This window comes from Gambusia affinis, linkage group LG10, assembly GCF_019740435.1.
Source record: "Gambusia affinis linkage group LG10, SWU_Gaff_1.0, whole genome shotgun sequence".
Lineage (NCBI taxonomy): Eukaryota > Metazoa > Chordata > Actinopteri > Cyprinodontiformes > Poeciliidae > Gambusia > Gambusia affinis.
The window spans coordinates 5,680,003-5,696,414 of record NC_057877.1 but is presented as its reverse complement, the minus strand read 5'-3'; the positions used below and the strand labels follow the sequence as shown (position 1 = coordinate 5,696,414).

General features: G+C 39.8%; 1 protein-coding gene across 2 annotated transcripts; it reads right to left on the bottom strand.

The window, feature by feature from the left end:
• Nucleotides 1–1,244: 1,244 nt before the first annotated feature.
• On the bottom strand, nt 1,245–15,068 carry LOC122838842 (sex comb on midleg-like protein 2). 2 transcript variants are annotated; one of them, XM_044129835.1, is made up of 15 exons: nt 14,965–15,068; nt 13,022–13,114; nt 12,510–12,584; nt 11,883–11,953; nt 11,071–11,305; nt 10,894–10,982; nt 10,575–10,818; nt 9,370–9,632; nt 8,382–8,475; nt 8,054–8,257; nt 7,787–7,948; nt 7,577–7,705; nt 5,704–5,925; nt 4,392–4,549; nt 1,245–4,309 (listed from the first exon to the last, which is right to left on the bottom strand). In XM_044129835.1, the coding sequence occupies exons 2-15, from the start codon at nt 13,041–13,043 to the stop codon at nt 4,184–4,186; spliced, it is 2,094 nt and encodes a 697-aa protein (XP_043985770.1). In that variant the 5' UTR covers nt 13,044–13,114; nt 14,965–15,068; the 3' UTR covers nt 1,245–4,183. The 2 variants fall into 2 exon arrangements, with proteins under 2 accessions (XP_043985770.1, XP_043985771.1); XM_044129836.1 differs by having other exon boundaries at nt 4,392–4,546.
• Nucleotides 15,069–16,412: the final 1,344 nt, after the last annotated feature.

Sequence of the window (16,412 nt, the reverse complement as noted above, 5' to 3'; positions counted from 1 at the left end):
GCTCCAATGTTTGTGTAAATGCCACATAATATGTTCTGCCTTGAAAACATGCTTTTGATGAGCTTTTAGCATAGTTCTAGCTAAATATTTTACTTATCTTCCTATCAGAACTGGTGGAGTTCATTGTAATGGGTTGTTTTCTTCTATTAACCTTCATTTTTATTCAGAATTTTTCAACAGAGGTCAAGGTTGTTACATACTCTTAATGTTGGCCTGTTTTATTCATTACAGAAATTTTTTTTTTTTTGAGGAGTTATTTTTGGACTGTTGTCCAATGGAAACCCCAATCCTGTCAGAGGTTTTGAAGCATTGGAATAACAGAAATAGAAAACTTCTAAACATCTTTAAATCCTTGCGGTTTTGAACCCGTTTTGGCCCTTTACACTCTTCATTTCGTCAAACTCATCTCAAAAGGTTTTGATATTGAAATTTGGTGAGTTTGCTCATAAGGCAGGGGGGGATCTAAAGTTATCAAGATCCTCATGTTTTGTGCATGATGAAGAGGCGTGGCCAGATCTTAAACTTTGACGCTATATTAAAAAAAGTTTATGACAACTCCAACAAAGAAAGTCGCAGAGGGATGAAATCTGCTGTGACTGATCCTCATCTGGTCCCAAACAAAACTCAGTGGTAAAATGGTGAACTTTGACCCAAGCCCTGCCTCATGACAACAGGAAGTGTAACATTTTGCTTTGAAAGGTCCTAATTTGACCCTCTTCATTTAATCCACATGATACAACTTTGAAGCATCAGACATGGTGGATATTAATCCAACACTTAGATGTTTATACAAATATTTGTTGAGCGTGGCCTAAGTCATCCACAGCGCCCTGTAGAAGCATTAAATGGGAATCCCCAAGTCATGTTTTGACTGAGGATTATGAAATTCGGTACACATATGTAATTTCTTAAAACCCACAAAAAGTATCTCGAAACCGTGGTCCAAACCTCATAGGAAGTCGGCCATTTTGGTCCAAAGCCGCCCCTTACTTACAGTATAGCTAAGCAAACTCATCTCAGAGCTTTCCACTTACAGACGTAAGGAATTGGGAGTCAAAAAGTTGATCAATGTGTCGCATAAAAAAGAAAAAAAGAAAATCATAACTCCACCCATCAAAAAGAATGATTTATAAACCCAAATTAAAGACATCCACACTGAGACACAGTAAATCAAAGTCTTCCCCTTTCTGAATATCCCTCATTAGTCGAAACAATCCCTTGTAGCTATTAAAAGCACATGTAGCTTCATGGTTGTAATTTCTTTATAGAAAAGGACAAAAAAAATTACACATCGTAAACACATAGACAAGTGATGTTTTGCAAAACAGATTTTTTTTTTTCAAGTACTTTCTTTAGAGAAGTTGGGAGAGGGAAAATCGACAGCACTTCCGTCCTGTGTTATATGTCCCGTCCTGTATAATATGGCACAAGTTTTAAAGTGGGGGAATAGGTAACGGGAGAAAAAAAACAACTTTTTTTTTTAATAGGTGTATTATAAACATTATGCTACAAAAGTTTCTACTAACAAAGATCACATGAACCTGAGAAATGTCGTAAGTAAAGCAAGGCAGGATCTAGAACTGGAAGAAAGTGAACTAAAAGCACTGCGTTAAGTATTTATATATATATATATATATATATATATATATATATATATATATATATATATATATAAAAGACTGGAAACCACTGTTAAATACTCGCTCCCTTCCCCTTTTTTTAGCTTCACATTTCTATCTTATGCATATGATTTCCTTAAAATATTACGTTTCTACAAAATGTACATTCTGTTGCCGATATTCATGGTTAAACCCATAAAACTGTACAGATCTGTATACATAGATAGCAGTGATTGTTGTGGTCAATAGTAAAAACACTGAGGTTTCAGGCAGACCAACAAGCTTACATGAAACATGACTGATTAAAAAAAACACACACGCTCACACACACACACACACACACACACACACAAAGAGCAATACTTAACATAAGAAGCCCTTAGAAATGTCTCAAATCTGCATTCTTAAAACATTCTGCTTATTGAAATTGACAAACCAGAGTTTGTGACTTAAAAGAGTTTGACACCGAAGAACACGAAAAAGGTAGAGATGCTCCGAGAAATCATGGTGACCGGAATCAACACGCCGATCTTTTTCCTGTGAACACACCAATGTTGTTGAAAACAACACTCTTCGGTGTGCAGGCCGGTGTTGAGTGAAGTAGAGAAAGTTATTAATGGTGAGGCGCTTGGAATCAAGTCAGAGGAAGCACAGAAGTTCGAGGGACTCATTTAAAGCGAAACGGCGTCGGCGTCATCTACATGTCATCACATGAGCATCGGGCCGCGGTGGAGCGAGAGAGAGCAAGACTTTCAGGAAACAATTTAAAGCTGCATTGCCATGAAACACATTGCTGTGTATGTGTTAGAGGGGAGCGGATCGACACTAAATATCGATACTAAGTCAATATCAGTATCGCATCGATACCTTAGTTTCAGATTCCCTCTTGAAATGTGATTTTTGTATTGCAGTTTCTCCATTCTAACCTAAAAGATTTGCTCTCAAATTATATTTTTTTTGCACTTTGGTTTTTAGAAAACAAAGCGGACACACTTGCTCTCTTCTTCCATTGTTTCTGTTTGTCATGTAAATATGTCATTAAAGTATTTTAAACGCCTATAAACTTTTATCAAAAATAACTTTGTCCCCACGTTTAAGCAAAAGTAATTCAAAGAAATTAAAAAGGTATAAAGGACAGAAGTTTGATATTATATATATATCTATCTGTATAAAGAGAGAGATATCTAGATATTTAAATAGATAGATATATATAATACCTAGTAAGGTATTCTATACCTTATGTAGATATTGAATCGGCATTTATATCTGCAATTTTGAAATGAGATTTGTGTTTTTCTAAACAAAAACTGTTAAACACAACTGATTTCCCTTTTTATATATTTACTCGGGTATTTGGGATGTGATGGTGAATGATGACGCTTTCGTCAACAACCGATAACGTTTTTGCATTCATCAGTTCTTAACTGATTTTAAAAAACCGTATTGCAGTGACATTGGCCACTTTTTATGTAAAAGCAACATTTTCCTCTTCAGGCTTTGACTGTTCTGCGACTGTTTTGTTAAAGTTGGCATTTTGGAAACCTCAGATCTAAGATAAGAACGTAACTTCTCTCAGCCCGTTGTTTCAGGTCATGCTAACCGAGATAATACAAGAACTAAAGAAATTTCAAAGTTAAACTTCCTGCTTTTGAGCAACTGCTCTCTCTCACACATGGTGTGACGTCGCCTCTAACATAAATAGCTTATAAGCAGGGACTGTAGAACGGTTGGTATATTATATCTAATGAAGAGAGATTGAGAAAAACTGAAGATCAGACATCGGCCACTGGATTCTGATCGGAGCATCTTTACCGACGAGAGGCAACTTCGAACCCGCTAAGACACAATAATATAGTTAATGATTCCAAAACCGACCAGCTCAGTTAAAAATAAAAATAATAGATAACGTTATTCCTGGCAATGACACTGACAGTCTGTGAAAATGTCTGTCTGCACAACGCAGCATCCTTCAGGCAGATAAGTAGGGAATGAAAATAACTAACACAACAGTACAGATACGAGCAAAGGACTTCTCTTCTGGGGTATGAAGAACGTTTTTCTCAGTATACAAATCCTTTCTCATTAGGTAGAAATTCGACAGTAATAATAAGAATTAAAAAAACATTCTCCATCTTTGGGGATCCAAAAATCTGGATCAAGACATTTCAGCTCCTTTAAAAAAAAGAACAAAAAAGGGGAAAAAGTCGTCCTTGTGTGATGCAACGTAAACACTACAGGGATCATTCTTGCTTTGGGATTTCTTAGAAGTCAGCGTTTGTTTATTAGACTTGAACAGCTTCTTATTCGCCGATGAAGGGGGATGAGGTAATGCGTCAGCGATGCACGGCACACTTTTTTATTCTTCTTTCCCCCCACCACCCCTGCTCTGGAAGTCGCGTTGAAGTCGTAACATTGAAAAGTGCCCCCCTCTCCTCCAGAAGGAGCCTAGTGTAACATGTAACCCCTGTGTGGCCCCATGAGTCAGGATCCAGAACCGCTGGCTCTTTCTGGGCTTATTGCTCACAGATCTGATAGAGAATCACGGCCGCCCCAGGCTCCTCTCTTTACAGTTTGCCTTGCTTCAGCCGCTCTATGTGATGGCAGAGCTTCAGAGCCGGCCCCAGTTTCAGACCCATGTACTTCATGATCATGTCGCTCCGCAGAAGCATCAAAGCCTTTCCGTCGATCTCCTACAGAAACAAAAAGAGAGAGACTCGTTACTGATGAAGACGAACCGTCACGCAGACTCCCAGTTTCTTTCTGATAACTTACATGTTTTCTGAATAGTTCTGCGTGAGGCGCCAACGCCGCGGGGTCTGCGTCCCGGACGAACTGCATCACCTCCTCAATGGACCAGGAGGAAGGGTTTTTACTGGGCAGCTGGGCGTTCTCTCGATCCATCGATTCGGAACCGGTGGTGGAGCTAGCTGCTGCCGAAGAACACACACCCACACACACACACACACACACACACACACAGAGAACATGTAGCGTTCTTGCGGAACAACGTCTAAACAAATTTTGCTGGGCGATTAATCACCCCAGACATTATTGGGATGAACGACAATATTGTCGTTTGAGAAGCAATGGTTAATTACTAGCACAAAAATGGCATAAATATAGTGCAAGTACAAACTCTCAAAGATCAATAAACTCATTTATAAAGAACATTTAACAACGGAACTGGAAGGAAATTTTAAATAATCTAAATAAATAGGCAAACCCAAGACAAATAAGATGGTTTTTGAAGTGTCTGTACACAAACATTTTCTGAATGCTGGCACCCAACACTTTCTGTCATTGTCTTCGTTGTTTCTGCCAGTAGCAACATCAGGCTGTTGATCACATGACTCGTGTCGTGAAAAAAGTGCTTCCATTGCACTTTTACTAAATACATCTATGTCTATATGGCTGAAAAATCACTTCATCTTCTTATTAAAAAACATGAGGTTTTTTTTTAATTGTCAGGTTTTCATTAGGTAAATTTATTTTCATAATTTCAATTTGCACAATTTTATGGCTACTGTCTACCATTTTTCACTTTTTGTATTTTGTTGATTAAACAACTCAGTGATTGTGGACTGTCGTCCCCCGTGTGTTAGATTCCCCTCCCCCATGGTTGGTGTGTGTTGAGCCCGTTACTAAGGAAACGAGGAGGGGAGGAGCAACTTGATGCACAGGAGTGAAGCTTTTAGCCCTCAAGTCTCTTTAGTAGAAAGAGAGAGAGAGAGAGAGACGTGACACAAACAAACAATCACGCAGCTGAAAATCATCGCCTTCACTTTTTTTTTCCCCACCAGGGGGTCTTTTTGTGGGCTCTAATGTCCATTATATGACAGTAGGCTGACAGGAAAAGGGGAGAGAGAGAGAGGGGAAGACATGCGGCAAATGTCGCCGGGTCCGCGAATTGAACCCGCGACGGCCGCGTCGAGGACTCAAGGCCTCCAAACGTGGGTTGCGCTATCCCCTACGCCACCACAGCACGCCCTCATCGCCTTCACTTTAATCATTAATGCGATCTATTGATTTACTGTTTATCGCGACAAATCTACGTGTAAAGCAGTGACGGAGTCTCGTGGCGTACCTTCGACCCGTCTGAGAGGCTGCGTCGAGCTGAGCTCTGCCGAGTTAGACGAGTGGCGGCGCATCGCGGCGCTGCCGCTGTGATGGTAGAGGCTGTTGGCCTGAGGGTGGTACTCGGAGGAGCTCCGCGCCGTTTGGGGCCGGGGGGTCATGGAGTTGGAAGCCGAGTCCATGTATCGCTGCTCCTTGATGTGGCCGTTCTCTTCGTGCGGCAGAGTCTCTGCTGAAAGGGGGAAAACATAAAGAGGCTTTTAAAACCGTCGGCCTTTTAACGGTGTTTGGTTTCAGTCCGCACGTGCTTCTAATCCTGAAGCTACACGCAAAGGCAGACCTGCTCCCGAAATGGAGCTACTGAGCAAAAACAGCAGCTCTCTGCACTGACACTTTGCAGACACTTAAACGAGGTGTGACACACGCATTTATGGGGGAATCTATATTTAGATAAATTACAGACAGAGTAAATACCACAGCTGTTCGCGTCTCGTAGGTTGTGTGGGGAGAAAAAAAAAAATGTCTGGTGAAATGACATTTTCACCAGACAACGGCAGATTTTTCACTGAATCTGTCCTGGTCAATGATCAGCTGGTAAGCCTGTCGCAGTAAGCAGTTGCTCTCATGATAAATTAAAATGAGCTCGATAATTTCCACCCTGATGATTCGTATCTTTTGAAGAGCTATTTTGTTTACACAGATTTTATTTATTGTTTGGGTTGTGTGCGGTTTTTATTTCCTGTTTATGTTTTGGTTGTCATGTTTTATTTTGGACATGTCTTTCAGTCACAGTGTGGAGTGTTCTGTAAAGTTTATTGGCTTGATTACGCCGTTATCAATATACTACTTGAAAATGATCTCAAAATAATAATATTATCGGTTATCGCAATAATTAGCGGGCAATATACTGTCCAGCATAATTTGATATTGTGACAGGCTAATGAGCCTGTACCTAAAACCCTACTAGATCCCAGTGATGACAACAGTCTTCGGTGTAGAAGTCCTAACTAAGTAAAAAACTAAAAAGTTAGCTATTTTCAGAATCAGCTTGGTGTTTTTTTTATATTGCCAATACTGATACTATGATATCGTCAAACTTCTGGCATTGAGGCTTTATTGAGATTTTTATTTATTTGTGGAATTAGTTTTGTTAAAACCTAAGAAACAATTTAGATAGATAGTTTATAGGTGTCTACGAAATACTTCAGTGACATATTTACATGATAAGCAGAAACAATAGAAAAAGAAATCAAACATTTGTGCTTTTATTTTCAAAATAAAGTGCAAAAAATTTATTGTTTGAGAGAAAATTCAAGCAAAATCCTGTTTACGGTAGAGTTGGAAAACTACAATACAAAAAATAAAATAAAAACTTCAAGACAGGTTGTGAAACAACAGTACAAACCTTATCATACTAGTATCAATACGATACTGATACAACGATATTTTGGATCAATCTGCCCCTCTCTTGTTTTCCTACTAACAGGAAGGCTGAACATATTTGAGAAAAGTTGCTCAGTTTAATCATTTTGATCTTCCACCCTGAACATGGTGAAAGGCTTTTAAATTAATATGTTGAAAATGAAGCTTTTTTTCATAATGATTTTTATTTACCCGTTCTTTGTTAATGAACATGAAAGAAAAAAAAAACTGAAATATTTTTCAGAGTGTCAGTGGTGAGAATTGGCTGCATCAGATGGACTTGAAGGCGGGTTTTGCTTACAGCTATCTTTACAGCAACCTGCTTTGTGAATTCAGTGCAGAAATAAAGCAAATGGGAAATGCTAAATAGTAGCAGTTTCCAGTATTTCCTGGATTTCCTCTAGACTTTTTATAAAGTGAAATAACAAAATAAAAAACAAAATTAGAAATATGAGTGGTACCTTCAGATGGGTGAGCCTCGGCTCGTAAATGTTTGGGGGAGAGAGGTGCGGCGTACGGAGGAGAGACCCCTGAGAGGCTGCGTTTGCTGCCCCGGGCCAGAGAGGGAACATCAAGCGCCTCTTCTTTCACTGGAAGCCAAAACATTTAGGAAAAAAATCGTTTTATGAACAGTACAAAACCGCTGCGTACAGCTCGGCCGATTGATTTACCAGACTTGTTCCTGTCGTAGGCGGCGTAGTGGCTGAACGGCTGGCTGCTGAACAGGTTGTCACACTGAAGGTGACGGCACATGCTCTCTAGGAAGCGTAACACGTAGGAAGCACTGGAGGCAGACGGCAGTTTGATCACACGGACACCGCCGTCTGTTCTCACTTTGAAGACATTTTCATGTTAAGGTCACTAAATATACTTCTTTTCTTCCCCTCTCCATGACACAAAACCTTATCTGTGTGGTTTTTTTTGTTTGTTTTTTTTACCTTTGACAGCTTCGCCTCCCCCCGAGTCACTCTGCAGAGCGCTGAGGAGGACTTTCGGCTGGTAGGCGCAGTCTATACATGACTGGACCACTTGTTGGAGCACGGCGTTCACTGGCCCCGGCCCAAAGTGGTCCGGAAGGCGCTGCATCTGCTTCCTGTCCAAGTGGGGGCCGCAGTTCCCATGCTTATTCACATACACGCACACTGAGGGCGGGACAGGAACACAAAGAGGCGCATTGAACGGATCGGGACCGGCTGAGCGGAGTCTTTAAGTCGAAGCTGAGCGTCCAGCGGCGGCGCTGGGAAGCAAAAGACGGTGCAGCCGTACCTGTTGAAACCACCGAGTTGAGACAGGGAGGGTTTTCTTGAGGAACCTGGATGCTTGGCAGCTGCGTCGGGCTCTGCAGAAGCTTGGACTTTCGCTACAAAAACAGTAGAAATACTTTAGAATTCAAATAAATTGTTGGAAGTGCAGAACAGGGTATCTAGAAATCTCAGCAAGACACATGTAAGACTTTTTAACGCCACTTTGAATCAAATTTAAGACCGAGATAAGTATAAATATAGGAGATGATTGGGGGATCCTGATGTATTATAATAAAGGATGGCAAAAATTAAAGCCGTAACACACGTTGTGACCTAGCTTAAAAGTTGATCTTTTGCATAGAGTACATCTATCCGCATGTGGATTGGCAAAAGTAATGAGCGAGAGTCGGAAGCAAACATCATTGATCAATAAATGTAAGCCTAAGAGTCGACACATGGATGGTGACGTCCCTCTTCGTTCATTTCCTATGGATCAGATGAGGTGACAGCTGCAAGCCCTCCTCCTGTATAACGGCCGCTGACATTTTTGTATGTGAAATTTTGCACTTGTACGACACAAGAAAATTGAAAAATGTTAAACTTCTGATGCTGTCGCAGCATTGGGTTTCATCCGGAGCGGTTGCGCCGCACCCCGTGTGTCGAGCCCATCACCCATGACAGGGCGAGACACAATAAAGCTACCTAGCTAGCAATGGTATATTAGCAGCTAGTTAGCGGTAGCCTCATACGCCTTGAGTTACACAACGAAATAAAGTCTGTGCGCAACTCAAACTTTTGCCTTTTGCCTGACGGGAAAACAAAACAAACTACAGTTATAAAAATAAATACTTTCATGATAACAACTTAAGAGCTGTAATTAACGTATTTATGGTTAACTTAAATTAAGACAGAAAATAAAGAATTTCAAACATTTTAAGGCCTTAATTTTAATTTTCCCTGTAGAAGCAACGTAAAATCAGATGAGGCGATGTGATTCCGGTTTTGCTCACCTTACTTCCTGATTTGGGTCCTCTTTTCTTGTGAACCCGGGGCACCAGCGGCGTGTCGTCAGGAACGGCTCCGTTGTGGGAAGCCGCGGCCTCCGCCACGGCTTTGAGCAGAGCGAGCGTCTCGCTCTTTGGCCGACGGCCTCTCACCCCCTTCCTCACGGGCAGAGCAGGCAGAGCGGGGTATCTGTAGGGCAACTGCGTGGAGCGCCTGCTGGGTTTGGAGGGCGACGACGGCAGAATCTGCAGGTTCTTCGGAAGAGTAACTGAAAGCACAGCGGAGAGAGGACGGACGTGAGGAAACAAGGCCAACGCTTTTGTCCCATTTCAATTTATTTCTCTGTTTTGGTCAAAAACACAGAAGAAGAAAAAAAATTCTATCAATTATCAACTATAAAACAAAAGTGAAGACAAATTTACTAAATATTGTAGGAAAAAAATAAATGTACTCCTTTCAGTTTCAGCAGAATATCTCTTTTTAATAGTAGGCATAAATTTTCATCTGATGAACCTACAAATTTCTTTAAGTTCATATTTAGTTTGTCAGATTTTGAACCCATTTCGGACTGTACTGTTGTGAAACTGTGAAAACTTACAGATAGTTATATGAAGAAATTATCTGGAAACAAAAATAGACGACCAACAATTCATTTTGCAACTGTTTACACCCAACAGTTCTGGGAGTGAGTTAAAAGAACATTTCTTTAATTGTCCACTCCAAACCCGTGTGTTTTTTTCTGAGCAGAACGTTGTAATAGAAATATAAATCCCTTCAGTGAGGATCGTAAACCTTGATGTATTTTGCCGGCGAGTCTTCTGCTTTGGACACAGGACAGACCTGCTTTAATGTAAACAGGTGAAATGTGAAACACATAAATTCTCCTGCTGCTCCATCCCACCCAGACAGCCACACTAACACACCGACAGAAAGCGGTGTGTCGTTTCTGCACATCACTTCTCTTAGCTCAGTGCTGACGGTGTGCCTTCCTGCATTTTATCCACAAGCTTTCCAAGAGATCCAAAAGAAAATGTGGCCCTGCAAACTTAGACAGACTTATTTAAAACTTCGGGCAATGACAAAAATAAATAAATACTCATCCAACTCGACGGGGAGGTTTGAATCAAACACTGTTTACAAACAACAACTTCTTCCCACAACCGTTACATCCGACGCAAATATCTGCTGCCACCTAGTGTCCAAAACTTACCACTGTTGCCTGGTGGCTGGAGGCTGTGCTTGGTGAGGGAGCACCAGCCCACGGGGAAGATGTCCCTGGAGTCGTACTTGCACCAGTAATCAAAGGCCCCCCTCCAGCCGTCGAACATGATAAACACTTCGTCGCCTCTCACTTCTCCGATGGTGGCGGGGCAGATGAGGTACGGGTTCTTCTTGTCCACCGCCTCCAGTTTCATGCCTGGCTTGAAGCTGTTTTGAGGAGGTCTCAGAGGCTCCTAAGGAACAAAATCAGCGTTGAAAACATCGGCGTGCCGCTGTAGTTTTAGAGTTTTTAAGGAGTCGGTACGAACATTTTTGAAGGCTGTTACTGGTGCCATCTCTGCTCCATTCAGGGTTCTCAAGAGGAACATGGGCCAGGAGGAGGCATTCATTCGAAATCCTTCGGGAGAGAAGAAGAACCTAAGACACGAGCGGCTGCAGGAAGCTCATGTCTTAGGTTTCGTGATGCGTCGCAGTATCGAGCTTACCCAGCGGCGGCTGCAGCATATCTCCGTTCTTTTCGCAGGTGCCGATAGGCTGGATGTCGGACGAGTCCACCAGCCTCCAGAAGTCGTTGCTGTTGTCACTGCCGTCCAGGCGGAGGCGGAGACGAACCCCGGTTAAGCCCATCACCGTGGCGATACAAACCGAGGTGGAATTGCGAGGGTCGTGAGCCTCCAGCTTCATGCCCACTTTGAAGTCGTTGGAGGGAGGGACTCTAGCCTGCAGACACAGTGTTACAGGTTTACAACACTTATAGCTCAGGCAGAAGAAGCACAGTTTAGGTTATCAGTATAAAGTCACCTAAATAAGAACTAAATAAATAATACATCAATCTCATATGTTAGTGTCTTAAGTAAGTGTAACATAACTTTGATAACTTATTTTTGTGTTTTTCAAGCCAGGCCTGGTTAAATATGCACAAACGTGTTGAAACCGACCTGCTTTGGTGTTGTGTTCCCCCAACTTTGACAACTTATTGCTTTAGGCAATTTTCTATAATCGTCTTGCAGGAAAATGCGTTTACATGAAACCAATAAATAATGCATACTAGCAGCAGGTCACATAGTTGGTTTGGTCTGTTATATTTACTATCTCCCACAATTTATCAAAATTACTACAAAGAGGAAAAAAAAAACTAAACGCAATAGTTAAGTACATGAGGATGAAATGTTTTCTTTACAGGTAAGAAATGGAGGTGTGAATTTAGTGAAGAGCCAATCACATCCGCAGCTTTTTAAGCCGTCTTGTTTACAGTTGGTTTTTCCAAAGGTCAAACTTCAGCTTCGATAAAACTTACCTGACGAAAGCAGCCTGCTGGCGCCGGCGTGGATGATGTTTCCTTCAGGTATTCTTCCCAGCTGAACGCATCTAGATGAAAAAAGTCAAAGTGCTGACAGTAATAACAGCTGAAACAACCGAAATAAAACATTTATAGTCCATAAAAGATTCCACTAAATGGCTTTAACGTAATGGTTGGGATTTAATTCTAAAATTTAGAAGCTAAGCTGCTTCCCCACATTAAATCCTTTTGAATAAATGACACACTTGAATTTCCTTGTTACTCTTTTAATTATGAAAAATGCACCTGCTGCTTAATAATAAATATATATTCAAATAAAAGGAAAAAAAAATATATGAAAAAAAATGCTTCTGCAATTTTATGCTGTATGCTACATATATCTCAGTCAGCTTCATGAGAGGGGTGTGTTTTTTCTGCTCATGTTTCGGGTACGTGATTCTAAAAAACCGCCACACCATAACCTGTGCCAAAAAAACACATCCATTATCAAACTAATGCAAGGAAACGGATGTTTACCACGTCATATTTAAAAGAACTTGACATAATAAACACATTCAAATGAAGCAAAATCGAGTTGGGAATAAGACACAGAGAGAGACATCAAATCTAATAATCAAATGTTACCTTTAGTTGCTGCAGGGGTCGTACCTGGCAGCGGGAGAGGTTTTCCCAGTTTCTCCTTTTTGCCATCTTTCTGATCTGAACAGAGAAAGTGCAAAAAGAAATTATGGTTTTACCTGAATGACAACAGTTGGGATATAATGCATAAAATATCAATTTCAATGGATTAAAGCAATCAGATATTATATAATCCTAAACTTGAAAATTTTGTTGATTAAAAAAACCAAACTATTTCTAGTATATGAAAACACTGACATGAATACAAAGCACACACAGACAATATTTAGCTCTGAAGTGATTTAAGTGACACAAAACTGCATGACGTCTTAATAGCAGTTGGTGAAATTGTTTCCCACACACTTTAAAACTCAATTGGAGCAGCCAGGTAGATGTTTCCCAGCACCTATCGCTTCCAAAATAGCATTTTAAAGCTCAACCCTGGATCTCTAAAACCTCCAGCATACTGTTTACATCAAACAAAGTAGAAAAAAAAAAAAAAAAAGGCAAATTCTTGCCTTTTAGTGGAGTCTTTCCCATGTTGACGGATGAGGATGCCGTTAGGACGATAAACGGGGTGCGGGATGTTCACCCAGTTTGTCTGCCAAAATCTAAAAACACGACAGATTAAAGTCAGAGATGCTTAATGCTTCAAATCAAATTCATCATCCAAATTTCCACGTGCGCAATGTCGCATCTGCAAATGTTTTGCGAGAGTGCAATAATGAGAGGTACACTGCGCTGATGTTTATCGTCAAGTGGACAAGACATGGAGCAAAAGTAGCATCAGCAAGAATTGGACATATTTCCAAAAGGGACGAAAAGACAGGAAAAAAAAAAAATCTGTCAGAAAAAAGTCCGAAGAAGTCTCCAGTGGGAATAAATGAGCTGCAAGAACGTCTGGCAAGTATTGGCTGTTTCACATGACAATCACCTGTTTTTCCTCGCATCTCTGGAGTCTGGTTTCTGGAACAACCAACCTTGGTTAAATTTGCAAATAATGATACAAAATCTCATTCGAAGTCTCCTAAAGACTGTGGGAAAATGTGAAGCTATTCCTGGATGCTACGGCCACAAACAGCACATTAGGTTAAGAAAAAGACAAACAACAAAAAACAAAAAAAAAAAAACACCACGCCCACATTTTGAAGCATGGTGGTGGTAGCATGTTGCTTTGGGTTTGAACCGATGCTAATGCCTGTCAATTTCTGCTGGAAAAAAAAAGAGCATAATATGAACTTATAATACCGTTTTGAAATAGAGCCCAGAACTGAATCAGAGAGGATATCTCTGATTCGAAATGACCGGAAAATGTAATAAAATCTAAAAAAGTGGCTCAACAATGTATTGTTTATACAATTCAGCCTGCAGTTCAATTAAGTCACACATATCAATTAAGTTACACATAACTGAAAATACTTAGCTTGATGTTATTTTTTTTACATCACAAAAACTAGAAAAGGGGGAACGAACATTTTTTACTTCCACTGTAAACCTAATTAAACGCAATTATCTAAAAACAGGTATTATTAAAAAATAATAATAATAATGATAATATATATATATATTTTTAAGTATACATGTGACGCTACAGTAGTGTGGTTTTCCAGTAACCCACTCCCACTGAGACAGGAAGCGTGAAGCGGACCGGGGTTTTTTCACGAGCTCCAGAAGCCAGGCCCGTGGGGTGTGCTGGGACAGCCCTCGACTCTGTGGACATTCCCTCAACTTTTCCATGTTTCAGTGAATGCAGCTCTCCTCTAAGACCAAAAATGTCACAACAATGTCTGCTGAGAATAAAAATAATTTAAAAAAATCTCACAACAACTAAAGTTAAGCTTCTCTTTCTTAAAGGAAAAAAATAAAAAGCTAAACATTTCACGCTGAAGGTAACCAGACTTTGTACTGATATTTTTTTTTGAGTGAAATTCCTGTTACTGATATCTAGATACACTGTTATTACTAATATTAGTAGCTAAAGTTACAACATAACCGAAACATTTCACCACGTAGAAAAGCACTATTTGGGTTTGGCATTTCCCAATATTTAACTCTCAAACTTGTTGTTCCTTGTCCACCTTCGGTGTGTGTCTCCCATCAGCAGCCTTCTAGTGTTTACTTGCTACCAGCCAACGGGAGTAAATATCGAGACGGGGTTACTTTCAATTAATTATTGCGCTAACATTTATTTCTGCATTACATTTGTGCTTCTAAAATATGTAGACGACGACAACATGAGCCACTTGCAGGTAATAGTCTGGGCCCAATGTTGACAACTGGAAGCGCTCAGTTGGCTAGCCACGGCTGCTGGCTAATAACTGGGCAGGCTAACCTTAGCCTTAACCTTCTTACAGTAGTTTCTTCCACATCATGAAGCAGAATTACGTGTTTTTGGACTCCACTAGCTCTAAGTTTAAATGTTCTTAAAATGTATATCATTTACTTTAACGAACGAACTTACAAGTGCCGTCTTTTTTTCGACTGAAGATCCACTTTTTTCTATTCGTCAGCTGCCATTTTTCGCAAATGTAGTGTATGCTTACACGCATGTAATTTATGCCGAAGATAGTATTGTAGCGAGGAGGAGTCACGAGACGAGTAACTGGACGACGCTGTTCTCAACAAGGAGCTTCTCTACGCCAATAAACACGTGTGTTGTTCACGAGATTGTCCAACCAGAGAAAGGTTTACTCAATGTATCCAATCAGCGTCTAGACTGCGCCAGGCGAACTTTTGGAATGCGGTAAATAAATTGGAGTTATCCATCTTTCTTCTATATTTTTTTATAAAGGATCTTTGTCATGGATTCTCCTGTTGTGGTTCAAAATAGAAAAAATTGGAAACATGGATGTAAATTACATTTTGGTAATTTTAACAACGTCTTTGTGAATGAAAAAACTTCTAATAATTGCGCTGCTGAGGAAATACGTCACGTAACGTGATGGAAATTACATAACCCGTAAAAGCGTAACAGTTCTCTAAATAAAAAAAATAAAATAAACCCCCACACAATAAATTTTAATAATATGAAACAGATATTTTTTGTCTTTGGGAAACATTAAGCTTATGAAAAAACACGTGCTAAGCAATCACACTCTGTATCAGAACATAGTGGTTACATTTCAACAGTGAATGGGAAAGTTTCCACAGGCCACAGTGCAAACTTACAGTATTATAAGAGCTAGCGGTGCGTCATCATATGAACCAATCTGCAAATGATTCATAATCCAAGTCCGGTTTCTATTCAAACTGCCGTGTTTTCCCCACCCACCATTTTTCCGCAGTAGTTTGCATCATGTACCCTATTAATCAAAATGAAAGGTCAAAAATGATCAGTTCAAATCTGCGACTGTCTTTCTATCATAATAAATAAATAGCCTACAGCAAAATGAAGAATCATTTCTCAGAAATCTATTACTGTTTGTAAAGGAAATTGACACAAAACACAAACAGTCAATAATACAAGTCGCAATAATATGTTTTCTCTCATATGTATACCGTGCTAAGTTAAATCACAGTTTTACAACACAAAAATGTGCTTACTCAATACATTTTTCTACAACTCTATTGTGTTATATTGTTTTCAGTTTCCTGCATTTAAAATACCTGCCTGTCTGATTTTATTTTTGGCTACCCTTTTTTTTGGCTATCATTTACTATTTAATCTCTTTTTCTAATAATTTAATGAATTTAAATTAAATTTAATTGTATTTGAGGTTACCTCTATCATGATCAGCAAAATAATGCAGAAATACATGTGCCTGCAGGAGTAATATTTTACACCTGCAGCTTACCAATCAAACAAGTTTTTGTTTCTCTATTGTTAATAGCAAAACAAACAAACAAAAAAAAGATATGTTATACTTCTACTTATTGGTGATGTATTTTTTTATATATATACTTGAATGA

Excerpts from the sequence above, each read along its gene's own strand:
- LOC122838842 (XM_044129835.1), bottom strand. The coding sequence starts at position 13,043 with ATGGGAAAGACTCCACTAAAAG. Across the intron at positions 8,476-9,369 it reads GACCCAAATCAGGAAGTAAG|CGAAAGTCCAAGCTTCTGCA; the intron begins GTGAGCAAAACC and ends CTGTTTTTGTAG. Across the intron at positions 4,310-4,391 it reads CAGAACTATTCAGAAAACAT|GAGATCGACGGAAAGGCTTT; the intron begins GTAAGTTATCAG and ends TTGTTTCTGTAG.